The sequence below is a fragment of the Cebidichthys violaceus genome, unplaced genomic scaffold (assembly GCF_023349555.1).
Source record: "Cebidichthys violaceus isolate CVI_PGR_0920_01 unplaced genomic scaffold, fCebVio1.0.p SCAF_24, whole genome shotgun sequence".
NCBI classification, from domain to species: Eukaryota; Metazoa; Chordata; class Actinopteri; order Perciformes; family Stichaeidae; genus Cebidichthys; species Cebidichthys violaceus.
In genome coordinates, this window is record NW_027176417.1 from 434,489 (window position 1) to 453,783 (window position 19,295).

The 19,295-nt window shown below is 46.2% G+C and overlaps 1 protein-coding gene across 1 annotated transcript in view; it reads right to left on the minus strand.

The window, feature by feature from the left end:
- Positions 1 to 18,420, minus strand: part of xirp2a (xin actin binding repeat containing 2a) — a 43,509-nt gene extending 25,089 nt beyond the window's left edge. Inside the window, exons 1-4 of the mRNA XM_068719277.1 lie at positions 18,350 to 18,420; positions 17,679 to 17,714; positions 14,819 to 15,108; positions 819 to 915 (exon numbers count right to left, since the gene is read on the minus strand). Of these exons, the coding sequence (XP_068575378.1) occupies positions 819 to 915; positions 14,819 to 15,108; positions 17,679 to 17,714; positions 18,350 to 18,383 (457 nt within the window). The 5' untranslated portion in view covers positions 18,384 to 18,420. The remainder of the gene's footprint in view (positions 1 to 818; positions 916 to 14,818; positions 15,109 to 17,678; positions 17,715 to 18,349) is intronic.
- Positions 18,421 to 19,295: the final 875 nt, after the last annotated feature.

The window sequence follows — 19,295 nt, forward strand, 5'->3', positions numbered from 1 at the left end:
TCGCTCCTTACTCCTCCCTCCTTACGTAGGAGGAAGGACTATTTTATGATAGAATAACAATTCACTTTAAAAAGGGAACGAGAATCTACATCAGCAACAGTTTAAAAAACAGTTAAAACACAAAAGGCTACAGTTCACAATGGGCTGTAAAAAAAATTAAACGTGCGGAAGTTTCATCTTGGCTATAAGCAAATGTGATGCAAATGACTTCTGTAAATGTTTATCTGTTCTGCTTTTGTGTCTAAAGGCAGCTGTAAAGCAGGAGCTGGGCTCCGGTTTGTATTACATCTTAATAGTTAAAAGGTGTTTTATCCAATTTTGGGGAATTATCCACCAAAGTAACGCTGAGCTTGCTCCCTGTCGTTTGTTTGTGATCCTCACACAGTTCAAAAACGGACCGTACCTTGCACTGCAAGCTCCATCTGTGAGTGCACCGCTATCAGCGTCAGCGGAAAACAAACTGCAGGTAGCCGCCGCCGCCGCCGCCGCGTCGCTATCGCAGTAATGGAAGCTTCGGTATCTGGCGAGCCCACGGCTTCCCATTAAAAAAGCTGCCAGGGAGGCGGCCTTATCTAACAATGAACAATCTAGCTCTCGAAAAGCCGCTTTCTGCCAAATGTTTATCTCATAGAACAAATGCGACACAGCGTTGCATTAACCATGCGCTTGTTTGCTTGACAGACTAGTGCAACCGTGATGCAATCAGAGAGCCGTGGGCCTCCTGTCATATGTCACAACACATCGGATGTTGCATCAAAGCCTTCTGTAACTTTATTTTTTTTTTTAAATTCCCAAATGAAAAACAAGGAGGTACTCACAAAGAGCGGCCATGGTCTGATCCGTAGACGGGTCAGTGTGTGTGTGAGTGCCGGACGTCACTCTTTTGGACGAGGAGGCGTGGACGGCTGTCACTTCCTGGTTGAGGGAGAGAGAGGGAGAGAGAGGGAGAGAGAGAGAGAGAGAGAGAGAGAGAGAGAGAGAGAGAGAGAGATATCAGAGAAAACACCTGTACTGTTCTCACCGGGGAGATGGAGAGGTGACGCCGCTATGGGTCATCGAACCCAGCTGGGCTGTGACCAAATCGCCCTCTTTCACTCACACACACACACACACACACACACACACACACACATACCTAAAGTATGAAAAATGACACAGCCAAGCGTCAAACGGTGACATTTCAGCTCTGGGTTCCAGTGAAACTTTGTTGCTGTCGTCTGGAGCTGCACACACACACACACACACACACACACACACACACACACACACACACACACATTGTGAGTGTAAAGAGAGACGACCTTGAACACAATGTGAACGGCGGGCATTGACTGGAAAGTTAGTGTAAACAGCACTTGGTTACATTTTAATAGAGCCACTCTCGCAGCAGCCGAAGGTGTTTCCACATGCTTCTGTTGATGAAAGGTACATCGGTGGTAAGAGGCTCGTCCTTGGTGCATACTGGCTTGTTGTTCCCCAGGAAGCATTTTGTCAGCCAGCGCAACACGCCTATTCACTTGCAAATCATCCCCGCGGGGCACAAACACACCTGTGTCTATGTGTGCGTGTGTGCGTGTGTGTGTGTGTGTGTGTGTGTGTGTGTGTGTGTGTCTTTGCTGAAGTGCGGTTGCGTATTTCATTTGCAAATCAAATGTATTCCCAGTAGCGTTTTTCCGACAGCGTCTTGCCGGGCGTCAACGCGGAGTGAGAACAAACACGCATTAACTCTGCATAACCATGTGAATGACACACACACACACACACACACACACACACACACACACACACACACACACACACAGGTATCTGTCTAGTTTGGCTCTCCCTCTCTCTGAGGAAGGTGTCAACCATAATTTCAGAAACGCACCAAAGGACAAAACATTGTCCTCAAAAATCCCATTTAGCAAATCCCCCGAAAGACATGCACGGTAATTTGCATACTTTCCTACAGTGTTCCTATGGCAAAACAGGGAGGCAAGCATAATCTCTCTCTCTCTCTCTCTCTCTCTCTCTCTCTCTCTCTCTAAAGCAGCATTCACATCGAATGAAGCTCAAAAATCGATGAGCTAAAGCACACGGTCCCGCTAACCACAGCTCCCCAGCACTCCGGCGTCTGACCGCCGATATTAAACACAGCATTTTGTCCACACTCGGGGTCTCACTTTGCTCGGGGGGATGATTAAGTGCGCGAGCGGCGTGGACGTTTCACGGGCAAAGTGTGCGAGAGATGTGTGCGCGAGTCCGCGGTGGCTCGAGTTCATTACCGCTGGTTCCAGAAGTGAACGCCACGGAAGGAAAAAGCCATTAAAGGGATTGAAACATTTATCTCTCTTTGGTCGTCTGATGGGCTTGTTTACACCTCACTTAAAGCCAATGTCGGTAGTAAATTATGCATCTAGTACGTGAAATGTGTGTGTGTGTGTGTGCGCTTGAAGGATCTTGCTCTGTGCATTAACAGATATCTTCAGTTGCACCAGAGCAGACGGGAGAACGTCGAACCTCATCGAGGAATTGGCAGCGTGTTCGTTCAGTAGAAAAGTGAAAGTTTAGAATGTGATGACATGTTTGGACCTAAACTGCAACTTGACTGGTTTGGCGGAGGCGCACAACCACAAGGCGGCAATTCTAGTTATTACTATCTTAATATGCTTCAAGTGACGACGCTGGTCGGGTCACTGAACAACACGTGCTTCACAAAACCGACAATCTGACAATCGCCTCTCAGTTTTAAATGCACAAAAAATAGATGTTTTCTAGCATCTCACTGCAGTGAAGCAAGACTGACTTTAGAATAGTTCTTCAAAGCTATATGACGTTGGAAATTGTGCCGGAGCTATTCATGTTACTGGCATAAAGAATGTTTTGTTGTTGTTTTCGAGAAAAAAAAAAGCCATACGAAGGCAATTTTAAAAAGCCCCCCCCGAAAAAAAAAAATCTGTCTGCCAGGAGAGATTGATAATGTGCAGTTATTCTGCTGACAGGAAAAAATGAACCTCTTTACAAAGCTGGTCAAGGGCACAGAGAGAGCTACAGAGATCAGCCACAGCACATTACAACAGAAGAGAGTTTTTGAAATGTGCATTATAGAGGAATGCAGAAAACTATGGATGAGCAAGGACTGGCTTTTGCTGTTATCTGGGAGATTCCTGTACCTGATCAGCGTCACATCAGTCCGGTTCTTCAGACACATGACTGATCGGTCTAAAGAGATATGAATCCATCAATCAGCAGTGAGGACTGCAGTTATCCATTTTATGAAAAACAATATCCGGATGAAGCGGCAGTGTCACGGCCCAATGTCTCATGCAACCGTCAAAAAAAAAAAAAAAAAGTGCCATCTCGTCGCTTTGAGTCCCCGCCATATGTTGCGTTTGGCGCATGCTGCCACAGAGGAAGGAGGAAGAGGAGGAGGAGGGGGTGGAGGTCTCTGAGGATCTACAGACTGACAGAGTTAATAAGGGACAGTGTAATGTGAAATGTGTCTAAACTGTCGCGATAGATCCTCCCTGAGAACAAAAATAAAAATCACGGGATAAAAAGAAGCTCAGCTATTGAAATCAACGCTCGCCATCTGGGACCATTTCACGCGTGACAGACGCCTACAAAAGAGGCCAGTCGGACCTGTTCTAGTGAAACCATGGTAACAGGAAATAGCACACTGCTAGCCTGGGGAGGTGACACCGTGACACCGTCACATTGGTGCCCGTTTAGGGGGAGACATCACCGGAGCGTCGACCGATCCCGGTTAACGTCACACGTGCGCGGATTTCACAATTGTTACGCTGATCGTTTCATGTCAGCTGTTGACATTTCCGTCCTCTAACAAGCTGTGCGGCGTCTCATAGTGCTTTAATGACACGCCGTGGTGCATTGAGGGTCTCTGAGGAGAGCTGTCCTCTCTCTCTCTCTCTCTCTCTCTCTACTCAAACCTTCTCCCTCCCCCCTCTCCCCTCCTGTGTCAGCCCCGTTTGAAAAATGTCGGTTCTAATAAGTCAATTAGTCAAGAACTGAGATTTTTCCTCAACCTAAGTGAGATGATGTCAGGATGTAGCCGTTTCTTACACGATGTGATGCTTCCTTAACCTGGATCGTGTCACTTTATAGAGAAAATACGAGTCAATCCCGGACTTGACTCCTGAATCACATGTTTCACTTCAATGGATCGGCGAGGGATCATTGAGCTGAACCCAGGATAAAACTAAAGTATACTAAAGTATATCCTCGGTATGCTTATGCTGAGTGTAGCAGCTTTTACTCAACTTGTCTCGCTCTTTTTTGGTTTTCCATGAGCAGAAGTTGTGGATAGTACCTGGTACTTTATCTGGTACCACCTCGGCCGATGTCCGAAGCGAGCTGAGCCGATACTAGAAGGTCGGAGTTAAAACACTGCAGGTCTCCGATTGGTCGGAGAGTTTCGTCACGAATCCCGAGCTGTTTAACTATAACCCGCCGTTCACTATGCACACTGCCACTGAGGACGTAAAGACTCTGTTTACTACCGACTATGCTAAGCTAAGCTAAGCGGCTACTGGCTTTAGCATTATATCCAACAGTGCCATCACTCGTCTCTGTAACATTTGGATAGCAGCAAAAAGAAATGTTTGTTTTTCCACCTCTGCTGGACTCCTGAGCCGTAAAGTTGTAGGAAAAGTTTTTGAGGTGCTGTTGCATCGCATGCTTAAAGTAAAAATCAATTGTTTCCCAAAAACAGACCGCTGACAGACTGCTACTTGGCAGTATATCCGGCTTTTTTTGCCTCGTCGGTACAGAACGAGTTGTTTAAGTGAGACCGAGTTTCCACGAGAGTGCAGTTTAAGGACACCTCAGGGTTCCTGTTTAAAAGGTGTCTGTTGATCATGTGTAGTTTTCACTAAGAGCTGCTCCCCATCTCTGCTGGCAACGGACTACTTTGGACTCAAATAGCTCAGAAATGGCTCCGAGTGCTTTTTGGAGTCGGTGAAGCCGCGGCAGCAGCAGCAGCAGCAATCGATAAGGTCCGCTGGTTCGATATCAGGTGTGACCTTTTGGAGGAGAGAGGGCGCCCACCTCAACGCCATGCGCCCCTTTAAACAGATCGTATTTTAGGATTGCTTCTCCGCTTCTTTTTCCCTTCCATCTCTGTTCTTTTCCTACCTCGTCTTCCCCATCCTTCTCTATATTCTCCTATCTATAAGTCTTTAGACTCCCTGGCTGGCTCCCGTATTCTGAACTAATTCCTCACAAATGCATTCAGCGGGCTTCAGTGACTAGCACCCCCCCCCCCCCCATGTCCTCAGTCCATTTAACGCCCGGAGTAGCACTGTAGCTCGAGCTGGTGTGCGTGGAGAGTGACCTGCCAAGAAACACATGAGTCACTGTTTGGCTACTTCGTTTGGAATCAAAGGATCCCTTGTTGCACAGGCGAGTGAATCCGAGCATGTGGACACAGACGCTGTATTTACATATACAGTGCAGCCACGTGCACGCTCTCTGTGCACGCTCCCCTCTGTCCAGCTCTTGGACTGAGTGCTTCTGGCTGGGAGCGCTGCCTTATGGGTTCACTGGCACAACATACAAGTGGCCGCTCTCAAACATGACTCATGAGACTCCGCAACGGCAAAACAAATCGCCGGGCTGATCGAGGCAAACCGGTCGCTTTGGACTCACTCCTCTCAACACGCCTGACCTTCTCCAATCATTCAAAGCTCTGAGCCGAAAGGTCTCGGCAGTCATTTGGAACTCCTACACTGCTGTGCGGGACGAGCAGCACCGAGTGTGTCGCCGGTCTGCGTCACGTAACGAGTCCAGTTCAGTCCGGCTGTGTTAAAAGGAACAGTGTGGAGCATTTGGAAGGATCCATTGGCGGAAATGGAATAAATATTAAATAAGTATGTTTGCATTTAATCACCTGGAAATATTAAGACGCTGTATTATCGTATATATAATATAAATATATATCTATATATATATATATATATATATAGATAGATATGCACAAATTGTAATATTCTGAGGATCCTCAGGCGCTTCAACACTCAGCTGTGGTGGTTGCAGCTGGCTGGAGACGCTGCAACGCCTCAATCTCTGGGGCTAAATCATTCAGCCTGTGTAAATGAACAGATGAGTGAATGAACGAGTGCCGGAGTGAGAGGCTTTTGTTAATCGTGTGCGGTAAGTGTCGGGTTGAAACGGGCCGCTATTGTGAGAAAAGAGATTGACATGGGCGAAAACATGGAATCAGTTTCGTCTAGCTTATTTGCATTAATATGCATGTAGCTCACATTTACCCACATCATTCTGATATGTTTGCCAATATAATGTGGACTCACTCTGACGTTTTAATGTAAACGTTGCAGCGTGAAGCCAAGGTTAAAGTCAGCTGGTGCAGCACAAAAGATGGATATGAAAATCAATTCTTTAAGGGAACAAAGAGGATTTCTGCGACTTAATTTCCTCTTGCTGAATGTCAAGTGATTGATGGCGACACATTCAATTTGAGCATAATGAAATAATAATTCAATTTAAAAAGTGCCTCTTTAAGCTCCATGTTTATTGTGATGGATTACCTGTGGTTGTGGAAGTTGCTTTGTGTGTTCCGAGTGAGTGGCAGCGGATGAAACCGAAGCTTTGTACCGAGCAGACAAACCAGGAACGACATCAACCACAGAGGGGGACAACAAAGACACACTGGAGCAGGAGCAGGCTGAATGCTAATGTCAGCGTGCGCACAGTGACAACGCTAACATGCTGATGTTCAGCAGATACAATGTTTATCATGTCAACCATCTCAGATTAGCGTGTTAGCGGGTGCTAATTAGCATCAAACACAAAGTACAGCCGAGGCTGATGGGAATGTCATTAGCGTTGCAGGTATTGGGCAAATCATGTTGAAAAAGGCAGCGGGATCACCAAAATCTGCCTGATGTATCCTCTGGGGACCACGAGTGTCTGTAGAGAATGTCATAGGAATCCATGAAACAGAGGAGGCGTTTCAGACTGGACCAAAGTGGGCCGACATCCCCATCCCTGGAGCCGTGCTGCTAGCGTGGCTAAAAATACACCGCAGAATGTAGCAACGCGCACGCACACACACACACACACACACACACACACACACACACACACACACACGTTGTGAAACGTCCTTGTGGTTTGGTTCATGTTGGGCCAACAAAAAGAGCCTTTAAAGATCTGTATCCGAACACAAAGCTGCAATTACAGCAGAGCACGCCTCTGTGCACGGACCGAGTTGACTCCTAGGACGTCCTCTTCCCTTTTGGACTGAAGACGTTTCCACTATTGGAACAGGTCAAATTTGTTGGCGCTATGCCATTTTAATCTGGAGGCATCCGTTACATACGAAGAGTAAAAACACCAACAAAGCGGTAGGGACCAGTCTGAAAGGGGCCGGATTTCGGATCTCAAGGCTAATCGGTTGCTTTCTCCTGCGACCTCCTCCTTGTTGGTGTTATGCAACTGTGTGATTGTTCATTTGAAGGTCATCCCTCCCTCCCTCCCTCCCTCCCTCCCTCGCTCCCTTTTGACTCTTTGGCAGCTGCTTTCTTTTTCGCCAGTGTTTTTGTTTGCGCCAGGCTTCACAAGCATTCCCTTTTGCAGAAGAATAAGTATGAAAACATTTTTTTTTTTGTCTCCATCGGCTGTCCTCATTATGACTAAACAGAGGCCCATCAATATTTCAAGCACTAGTGGGCAAACATGGGCACACAAAAAAAAAAAAAAAAAAAAGGCACCATCTACAAACACAGAGGGAGGAGAGAAAGAGATGAGCCCACGGCTGAAAAACAAGAGAAGAAGAAGACAGAAAAGAGTGTAAAAAGCACATGGTGGAGAGGTAGATGAAGCTACTGAGGGAGGGGCCGTCTGGTTTGTAACAGTAGCTTCATATTTTCTACCTATGCCAGCTGGGACGCCGTGAATTAACGAAAAGGCCAACACAAGCGGACGGAGTCACGGAGGAAAGCCAGGAGGCGAGCAGCAGCTACAGAGGAGAGAGAGTCAGGGGGAAGAGAAGAGCAAAAGAAGAAAGGACAAGCAGACGTACAGAGAGCCAGAACAAAGCCCGCAGGGATGCATGAACCACATGTGTGGTTACAGATGGGATACTTTCATACCAAAGCGGATAAATGAGCAAAGGGAACATGTGTTGCCTCCCTCTTTTGAAACGTGGGTGGTGTGTTTCCCCTTGATGGCGTCTCCTTTGCTGCATGATGCAACATTTAGTCAGTTGTCCCTCCGCTGTCCCGTCAGAGCCCTCCTCCCCCGTCTCAGTCGACGTTTAACCTTTGCCGGTGTGACCGGGCCTTCAGCCACAGGAACAGGACATGGGATTCCTCGGCGCTGGCATCGTCAAACCATGACGGACTTCACCTCCACACACTCGACGGTTAGATCCCCAGCTTCACTGGAGCAGTTGGAGGTTGTGACTAAACCTGCAGCTATTTTTAGCACCACCAGCAACCCTCATGGGGCAGTTTTTGCGCCGGGAAAGCGGGGGGGGGGCATGGATTTCTAATTTTCAGTGAGGAAGATTTCAGTTGAGAGTTGGCCATTTATAGCAAATGGTTATACAGTTTTAAAGGAGAGGAGAGACATTTAGCTTGCCCAAACCGGGCCCATTCATTTGCTAATGACAAATTTGACCCACATCTAGAGAGCGGCGGATGAAGTAGAGCTGGACGGACGTCCAACGATTTAGATGCCTGGCTGCAGAAACTCCCCAGCGCCCATCGACTGCTGAAAATGAACAGGCGCATTAGCGGGCCATTAATGCAGGCTGGAGGTGTGCTAGATTCATGCAACAACGTTGTATACCAGCAAAATCTATGGTCACTGAATATACAGTATGATCTTATGCTGTCCCGCCCCTTTTTTGCCACTTTTACAGAAAGTTAACGGCTTTGTTTTTTTAAAGCTTAAACACAGTTTTTTTGGGAACGTAAAGCTAGCAACGCTGAGCAAAGTAATCGCTCTGCGGCTCTCAAACGGACGTAAGATTACAAACCGACGCGATGTGGAAGCGCCCTAGAATAAGGGGAACAGATTCAAACGCGGCGATGTATATTTAGCGTCGGTGGCAGAGCTCCTCGTTCTGTATTCTGGGCCTTTCTCCCCCGATCACCGGTGCTCTTAACTGGGGCTGAAATCTGACAGACACGCGCTCGTCTCCGGGGAGAGAAGGCTGTGGGAAAAGAGCCAATTCAGAAAAGGGTTTAAAAAAATAAAGAAGAAGAAGCGGCAGTGTCGGTGAAGTGGGGCCTGATGAAGCCCATCATTACTGAAACATGAATATAATTTGTTAATCAGACTCTGGCCTGCTTCACCTGCTTGAATATGACCCGGCTCTCCATTTGGATTCTCTCTCTCTCTCTCTTAACTCCCCGGCTGACCCTGAATCTCCATCGCTCCCTATCCATCTTCATCTTCCTTGCTCACTTGCCTTCCCATCCACTCTGCCAGTCCCCTCTTTCACAATATGGCCCTACGCTCACTGAATGTAAATCACATTTCAGTCTCTTTCATCAGGCCCCGGCCTCTCTTAACGCTCAGCGAGCGATTGCCAACATCACCAGCTACTACTATTAATACACGACGACTCTGAAGTGGCTCGGGATCCGGCTCCGTTTTCAGCCTCTCCAAATATACACCGAAACCGTGGAAGCTGACATACGGCGTGCCTCGTTGATATTCTGGGGATTTAGGTCTATAACTGTGCGAATGCGTAACACGAGAACCAAATTTCTCATCGCTTTTGGATGGATGGCCACCGAATGGTATGCAGGTTACAAGAGGATGAACCCTACGGACTCCGGTAATCCCCTGACTCACGAGGCTGAGGTTTGGAGTTTCAGGTGAACTGTTCAATGAATCGGCATGAAATCTGGGCTTTAGTCCAGAGGGTCAAATTGCTTGATTAGTTGTCACCTATTAAATTCATCGGCAACTATTTCTGATAATTATTTAATGGGTAATTTAAGAAGAAAAAAAAAAAAAGTTCCAAAATGGCTGTGTCATGATAGCAAACACTGATTGACATTAATTATTTTCTGACATTTCACAGACCAAACAACTAATTGATTCAGCGAAAAAAAAATGATCAACAGATCAATCCACAACGAGAAATAATTGTTGGTTGCAGCCCCGATTCCCAGGGATTCTCTGTAATTTGGTACAACTAGTGAATTCCAATTATTTGCAACGATAACCTAAATCTCAGTCAGCTGAAGAGGAGATTTGTCTACAGGCAAGCATTCAACACACATGAAACATCCCGTTTCTAATAAAATGTGAATCATGGATGGATTAACTAATGAGCCATTACTAATTCAACTTATTGTTTTTCCCATTCCCATTATTAAGAAATCAAAAAAACGAACGCATCAAATGTGCACTTCAGAGTAACGACGAGCCAAAATGTTCCTCCTGTTCGTCTTACCAAACCCTCCAACATGACCCAGAATGCTAACATCGATGCTAGCGCGCTAACAGACGCCGGCAGTGTTTGTTCGGCACCTGTAACAGTCGAGACAACCGGGGCCAGTTTCTATCGCATCAATAATGCAGAGGACCTGACTATTTAATGTGCCGAGTTGTTAGCCGACGGTGAACAAAGCGCTCCCAGGGAAGCGCTTCCTAAAATATTTGCAAAGAGGAAAAGTCCTTGTTAAGCTGTAACCTCACAGGAGGGAAACAGCATGCAGACACCAGGCTGATTGTGTTTATGATGCTCAGCCAAACACATTTGCATTGGGAACGTTTTCTGAAGAGCGCTTTCCTCTTCTCGTCTCTTCGCCGTGGCAGCGATGATGAATGGCGGCGATGGCGCGGCGCTGCCTTCGCATTGACATCGCGGTAAGTGATTGAAAAAGGCCGCCTCGAGGTCTTTGGCTAATTGTTGAGCACATATGCTCTTGCGGGGCTGTGGGTGTCAAAGTACGCCGGAGAAAAGATAATCCGAGTCTCGCAAAGAATCTGTACGGGAAAAAAAAAAAGGCCCGCAGATATGCATTCATTACCCGGCTATGTGAATGGATTAGCATACGGAGGAGTGAATATGCACACGCTTCCACAATACCTCTGGGGAAAATAAAGGGCTGCGTATTGACAGCGATACAGAGCAGATTTGTGCGTAAGTTTTAATTTGTGAAATCCATAAACAAAAAAGGCAAACACCGGGTAGTTATCGGAGCGAGTCAAAGCGAAGCGGCGGAGCTTCAGAGCCGCGTCCGGCGGACCACGTAACCGCCGTTCTCGGAGCCGAGTCATCATCATCACACGGCGGACTAGCAATGTGTCACCCGCAAGCGGCTCCGCTGCCAGCTCCATTAAAAGATTTGAATCTGGGAAAGTGAGACGAAAAGAGATGCCCGGTAAAAGTTAATGGAATTTTTACGAGCTCAATGGACGCCGGTGTCCTCATCAAGTCTGGATCAATTTCTCGCAGACACATTAGGGCTTTTAGTTTATTTAACGTTTAATGAAGTGCGTTTAGGGACGGTGGTGGATACTGAACTGGTGGAAATGGTTCACAATTAACCACAAGGTGTCAGTCTCATCTTTCAACGCGTCGTCTGACACTTGAGGGGGATTTTTTCCAACATGGCAACGTGACAAAATTCACACCCGTTGCTCAGAAAGCTGGAGGAAGGCGACTCTTAAAAAAAAAAAAAAAAAAAAAAATAAGCTATAAAACCCAACTACATAAAAAGCCTGATCCATTGTCTCTTAACCTCCGATAGCTCTACAGAGAAAACAGGGTTACAAAGACGGCTTCTCTTCAGTCCATTGAGCCAGACGAGAGTGAGTCAGTGACAGTGAAAATAAACCAAGGCAGCGTTCCAGACCTCTTGTGCCGCTGCGTCTGACTCTATGCAGACGCCTCACTCGGAGTCAGAGTGCTCCACCCAAATAAGTTCCCCTCTCATGTTATCCTGTTAGCAAGGTGTGACTGGCTTTACCGCAGAGTATGAAATCCTTTTAAATTACCAAACACGTCAGAATTAGATATTCCGCCAATTATGCAAACCCTGATAATCTGACTGCCTCAGACACAAGAGAAGAGCCGGTTTGAGGCACCTTCAGGCGTCACAAGTGAACTCCAATTACCAGCAGGTGATTAGTCATCGTCTCACTCCGATAAACACCTGATGAAGAGCACCGCGTTGATCCTCCTCCTCTAAGGCTTTGGTTTAAAAAGAGGCCGTTTGCAACACCGCCGGTCTCACAGGTGCTACACTGCCACCCACTGGCCAACAGCCGCCATCGCAAACACGAGTGTCAGGTCATGAGCATCAGCAACATTTAGGTTACGTAACTAATAATGCACGCATTAATGAGCTAGTCAGGGTTAGAGGAAGCTTTCCAAAGTGCAACATTCTTGACGTGCGGCCTATTTTTGTGCATGTGTGCTTCTGAGAATCCCCCCTTTCCTTGCATGATATGACATGACACCGTAGCACCTCATCTGTCTCATGCATGTGCATCACTGTGTGTGCACGGTCATGACCAGAAGGTCAGACACATGTGGTAAACACAAGCCGGCGTCCCTCGAGGATCGGGCCCCCGCGACACGCGAGCGGAGAAGAAAGGAAAAAGAACGCCGCGCTCTTTGCACCGGAGGTAAACCGCTGCATCACGGCACATCTGCGCTCGGACCGTCCTCTCTGCCACAGCTGAGCGGCCACCTGGGAGTCCATCAGTCATTGTTATGGCTGGCCGTCCGATGATATTGCGCCGTTTAAATAAACGGAACGGGGCACGGGGAGAAAAACACAGTGCATCATCAAATATTAAGCTCAGCCTCACAGACGAGTTGGCGACAAGGTCGTGTTTTATAACCAGCCGGCTGCAGAGCCCCGGTCCTCATCTGGGAGTCCGGGAACGCTGCCCGAGTGCTCTATTAACACTGACCACAGGCTCTTAGATAGGAACATACAAGCACTCATGATACAATGCCAAGACACAACATGTGTTCCAACGCCAGCATGTGACAGGCTGGCATTTGGACCAGCTGGACAGCTTGATATTTATAAAAAAAGAATATAAATATATGATGTTCTCTCCCCCTGGGTAAAACCAGAGGAGTCGAGCTGGAAGTGGAAGAAAACAAATGAAAGATGGAAAAGACGTTATGTGTAAACAGGAAAAGTGTGGATTTATTCCACAATGTTTCCTAAAAGGATATTAAGAGAATTCATGCTGGGTGTAAAGGTTAACTTGTTGGCCACATGGGGGCAGCAGAAACAAGCTGTAAACATAGCACTGATTTAACACAAGGTGTCGGTCTCGCTATGTTCAGCTAGTGCTAACCGTGCCTGGCTGATGCCAAAACACTCTGCAGAGCTGCAGCCTGGTCGGCTAAAAATCATGTTGCCAGACAACGAAACTTCCGCGTCTACAAACAAGACTTTCACCCAGACCGCTGTTCGTGTCCCGTGGGAAACCAAACGTCAACGTTATTTTAAATGACGTCGGCTGAGACGTCGTTGTCAGCTGTAAACGGCCGTATGAGAGCGGTGCAGAGCGGACCAGTGGGCCACGCTCACATGCACCAACATCCACTAAAAGCCCAGCCCAGCTATGTCAACACAGCAAGGAGAAGCTCTGATAACACACACACACACACACAGAGGGAGAGAGACTTCAGTCTCAGGTCCACATTACTCCACTATATCTTTACAGATAATAGCTGTTTGCTGCTCTATTAATGTTCTGAACGTCGCATATCGCTCCTTTAAACAAAGAAGGACTGATAACACTGACGCTCAGTGACATTTTGTTTGTCAAAGAGCTGATAAAACTCTCCTAATGGTGAATTTTATACCCAATGGTCAACGAGATACTGGAATGTGAAACAGCCATAATAAAACCAAAGTGGGGGTCTTATCTCTTGGGACTGTTATTGGCTCATACCGCAGCAGACCAAACACACTGACGGCAGAAATGAGGTTTGCCTTCACGGCTGGACTGCAGCACAAAAAGGAAACCTTGAAAGATGCCATCTTTGTCTGACTTTAGCGCTGTGGATCATTAAGCGCAGTAATCTGTAAAGTGTTCCCCAGGAGCCAGATGTGGTGTCTGTAGGACGGAGAAGCTGCTTCCAGCAGCAGCCGACATGCCAATTACAGGGCTGTTTTTAAAATGCCGCTTCACCATGAAGCCCCCCAAAAATAGGTCTTAAATAACAGGGTGTCGAGTATCAGCAGTCCAGAGGCACTGCACAGATCCAGCCGGTGTATATCTGTGCCACCAACACAACCACATCCCCCATAATGCATTGGCTGTTGCAGATTTTGCGTTAAGAGTTTGGATGCTATGACGCGAGAGGTTTCTATGCACCAGCATGGAGCTCGTGGTCCTTGGAGCATTTCAAAGGTTACATTTGATGTCCGACCACATTAGGAGCACAAAGTAGGTCAGCCGGGCCTTTTCCCTTCTCTCGTCAGACATTTGGTAAATGGGAGGTTTTCCTCATAATGACCCGCTTCACTTCCAACAGACTTAGATTTTCCTCTCGGAGAAGCCAGCTGAGATGGAAAAACAAAGCGGGAGAGAGAAGGCCGCCCTCCTCTCTGGCAACCACAGTCAACAAAATGAATCACATCGAAGCAAATGAAAAGATAAGCAACATCCTGTTTTGTTTTTCCAATTGTATCCACAAATAAGTCAACAGTGGGGTCAAACAATATGGACCTGGACAGAATTGTTACATAAAGAAGAAAAGTACAGTGAAATCTACGTTGTGTACAGTTTCACCTCTCACAAACGAGATCTGCTTTGCCTGAGGCATGAAAAAAAGACATTTCAGTGGCAGTTCACTTACCGCGTTGGCCGCAGCAGGCTTCTCAAACATCCTCTTCAGGTTATCAAGCGGGATGTCAAACCTCTCAATCCTCTTAGCAGCCTGCAGGTCCTCTCTGAGCACCGGCTCGTCTGGTGTCTCTACCTGCGGCCCGGAGGGACGACGGGAAACCAAGCCCGAGGTCGCCGACACTGCCGCCTCCTCTCCATTTCCTGATTGAATTTCCATTGTTGTAAGGAAACCGTATCTTTCCCCCCCCCTTGCCCAACCTCCAGCCTTTTCCCCTTCAGGCTGGTGCTCGGAGAGGAAGTCTATTGTGCGAGGTGATTTGGAAGGGGGGGGGGGTGGTGTGAGGAAGTGAGGGAGAGACAGAGGGAGTTATGAGAGGGTGAGGAATGGAGATGGAGATGCAGGAGCTGCTGCTCTGGAGGCTCTCTGGGTTGTGCAGGCACGCCGAGCGGCTGGAGGAAAAAAGAGGAGGAGAAAAGAAGGAGAAAAAGTTCACAGGGAAAGTTTTCCTCTTCTCTCCCCTGCCCTGTAATTACTCACGCATACACAGCAGCCGCCGTAAACTCACATATGGCCTCGGAAAAAAATAATTTGAGATAGGAGTTGAAAGAGCCAAAAGGAGTGACGGCAAAGGAGAGGAGGAGGCTGCCAGAGGAGAGAGGAGGAGAGAGGAGGGAGAAGTTTGACGTTAAGGTTAGGCTTCATGCTTTGATTCCTGCGCAGCCTGGGTCCTCTCATTATATCATTATTGGTAACGTTACAGATTACGATTTTACGCACAAAATACATGAAATATGATGCATTATTACACGTTAAACCACCAAACAGGATATTAAGTGGTTGAAATAAAGTCTACCGCAACCACTTGTTAGCAACCGCCTTTTTGAAAGACACTGAAAAGCTTCACAATGTAATTTTCTTGGCTGGCTTGCTAACGATATCACCCGTGTGAGGACGCGACGTCTACGCTAGCGTTGAGTTAGCTGTGAATGGTAGGAAGACAGCTCCACACTGTCTCAACAGAATGTCTCATCTGACTTGTTGTGGGTGTAAAAGCCCCGTTTAACAGAGTGAGTAATGGAAAAGGTAATGGAACCAATTAAGTGTTAATTGGTTAAGTAATGCAATTACTTTTAAATGAGTAATATAAATGAGTCAGAGATTAGAGTGTTAAAGTCTAACACTGCATGTAAAAAAATGAAATATTCCTCATTTGGTGTAATAACGGCGCTTTATGGTAATCTCTGTGTTTTGTCACATTCGGTGAATGTGTAAGCCCCGTTTGTGGCGAAGGGGAGGATTACCACTTTAAGTCCTTTCTACATGTTGGGTTTTAATAAGGTCAAAAGAAAAGAAAGAACGATCCCGAGGAAAATAAATGGTTGAATTTTGCAATTATATTTTATACACTTGGACTATGTGCCCCCCCAACAGTGAGAACGCAAAGCCGGCATTGACAAAACAAAAGGATTAAAAGCTGACAATAATTAAATCTGCTTTACCTTTTGACCAACTGGTCATAAATGAACATCTGCAGGCTTTCAGGAAACAGATTAACAGCTGTTTGTCTCACCCATCCTCCCTTTAACACCCGGTCTAGGGCGGGGATGGGAAAGCTCATTATTCCTGAACAAATCAAGGAAGGTCCATAACAACTAACCCCGCTGGCCTGCCCTGCATCCATGATGGGGGATATATTGTTCATTTTTCACTAGACTGCACTGACGCTTCCTAGGGAGTGTTTTCCTGCACTCTCGCCTGGCAAGAATAAAGGAAATGAACAGGTTAACTCGGCTTCCTCTGTGACTCACATCCCACCTCCTCTCATCCTGTCATGTTTAAAGAGCGATTCTCCCCACATTGGAGAAAATAGGGCTTTGTTAGCTGCGGTAAAGATGTCCCCTACCCTGCTATGTTCACGTGAGCCGAGAAAAGAGAGGGCAGGGGTCAAACGATGGAGCGAGAGGGGCTGACGGCGGAAGCCATGAGAGACTGACAGCTTAGTTACAGGATCGGGTGGAGACAAAGACGAGCTACACGCCTGAAACGCTCAGTCAGAGCCACAATAGAAACATCAATACAGAGGGGGAGAGAGAGAGAAAGGAGTGGAGAGGCAATCCAGATGAATGAACGGTCATGATATATGCATCTGATAGTACTGTGGAGGACACAGTATCACTCCAATTATACCAGCGGCAGATACATTATTCAGAGAGGACCGAAGGTATGTGTGTCACTTTCAGCTGGATCCAGTGTCCATTGAGGCCACTCAGTTTACAGCACTTACTCGTATACAAGGACAGAAAACAATACGTCTGATTATTCCATTCAGAATTCATGATTTATTTTTTTTCCAATGTTGGTACGGGGCAAAAAAAAATAAATGTCCAGGACACTTTCTGGACTAATGGAGTAGTATCTCGATTCGTCGCATAGTGAAAGCAGATGCTGTGTGTTTTTCTAAGTGCCGGGCTGAGTGGAATTCAATGTGAGAACAAACGTAATGCCCCCCCGACACACAGCTCCAGAGCAGATTGTCTTTCATCCAACAAGACAATATTTCTGCCCTAGTGGGGCTTCAGAGTGACTATCTGCTGAAGATCCACCAGGGTAAAAACACTGTCTGCTCCCATTAAATACAACATATCGCAGTTTCCGTGTTGGCCCCCATGTTGAATTGCTGGCCAAGGTCTCCAGACTAGTTTATTTAGAGGACAGACTGACATGCGATCCCTTGGATAAGATAAGATGGAAGTAACTATTCTTATTTTATTTTGTCTACACCGTCAGAAAGACACAGATGTCAAATGTCCCAGTGAACCGTTAAACTAAACAACTCCACTTAACACAGTTAAACATGGTATCTACTTACCGAGCCAAAAAGTCCTTGTGGGTCCCAAGAAAAAGTCTGAAAAATATGATAAAAAATGAAAATCACATATCACCATCTCACAGTCCTGATGTAGAAAGAAGTGCTAGAAAAACAGTTTGAGACCCAGAGCCAGGAAACTCTGTAGCAGCAGCCCACCACACATTATTCATACTCTGATTCCAGCACTTCTTTTCAGCATATAAGTACATCATTATACTCACATTATATACCCATATATACCCATTTTGAGCTATAAACCATAACTTTCATAAAAAAAAAACTACATTAAACAATGTCTTTATACACACTGGTTCAAGTCCTCTCGGCACTACGGAGCGTTTTTAGCATTTATTTTATACTGTCCAACGTCTGTCATAAAACGTGTTAGCAACTAGCTAGTAAACGAAGCGGAGCATTTAGTAAGCTACAACCCCAAATACATGAACCCGATAGAGAAGCTTAAATCACCATTCAACTGGCAGCTTGCACATTGACTATTGGTTGTTTTTCATATTTCATATCAGCATTCTTTACACACACATTAAGGTACATATTTGATTCCACCGGGAGCGTTTCAGAAGCGGAGCGCTCGCGAGCGACACCCGCGAAAATCGTGAGTAACAACCCCGGATGTATAAAGAGAACAACAAACACATAAAAGGTTACTTTACCTGTCCGACGTTGAATTGCTGTTGATTTGGTCATATGTATCTGTTTTTTTTAGACATTTTTAAGCTTAGAATATAGAGTCTTACATTTTTGTGGTCAAAGCAAAATAGAAGAAGAGAAGTGTAGAAGAAGAGCAACGACAGAACAAGCATGAACCCGACCCGTGGGCTCTCGCACGCCCCCTTCAGTGAGGCAGAGGTACTGTTTGCCCCTCTGTGCTTTTTCACTGCGGTTTAATGTCAGATCAGCAACACTAAAGCGATTTTGTTTATAAAAATGCTTGAAATGATTGGAATCATACATAAATTACATTTATAGCACAGATCAGTAGAGAAATATTCATATTTATTTTATTTTAGCATCATTTGTTTTTTACTTTTCATGATGACAGGTGAGGCACAGATACAGATCTCTGTGGTTGTAGCGCAGGCGTAAAGCAGGAAGGAAACCTGCGTGCTGCTGCAGGCCCTTTTCACAGCAGCCATTTTGACACGTCACAGCAGGGCAAACACAGGTGGAGTTAATTAAGTGAGGTCCCCATTCTATTTAGTGTATCACAGCCATCCCAGTGAGCCAGCATGCACACAGCAGGACCTGGCACACCTAAATGGAACAGGGCCATAATTATTGTTATTAATTAACACCTGTATAAACCCCGAGGTGAAAAGGAGCTATTGCTACTTAGGGCCACAGTGGCCATTGTTCAGCAAACCTACAAAAATGACAGCGCCCCGTAATTGTTAACAAGTATTTTATAGTCTCTTTGTTGAGTATTTTAATGGTTAATGATGTTCTTTGTTAGGTTATTATACTCTATTTGTCTGTCTTTACCCTGTTTACCCTGATGCTTCAGTGACCTTACTTTTCAGCAGGGATCAGTAAATTGTCTCGTTATTATCTCATCTTAAATTAAATATCTCTCCACAGACACTCTTACAAGGTTTATTA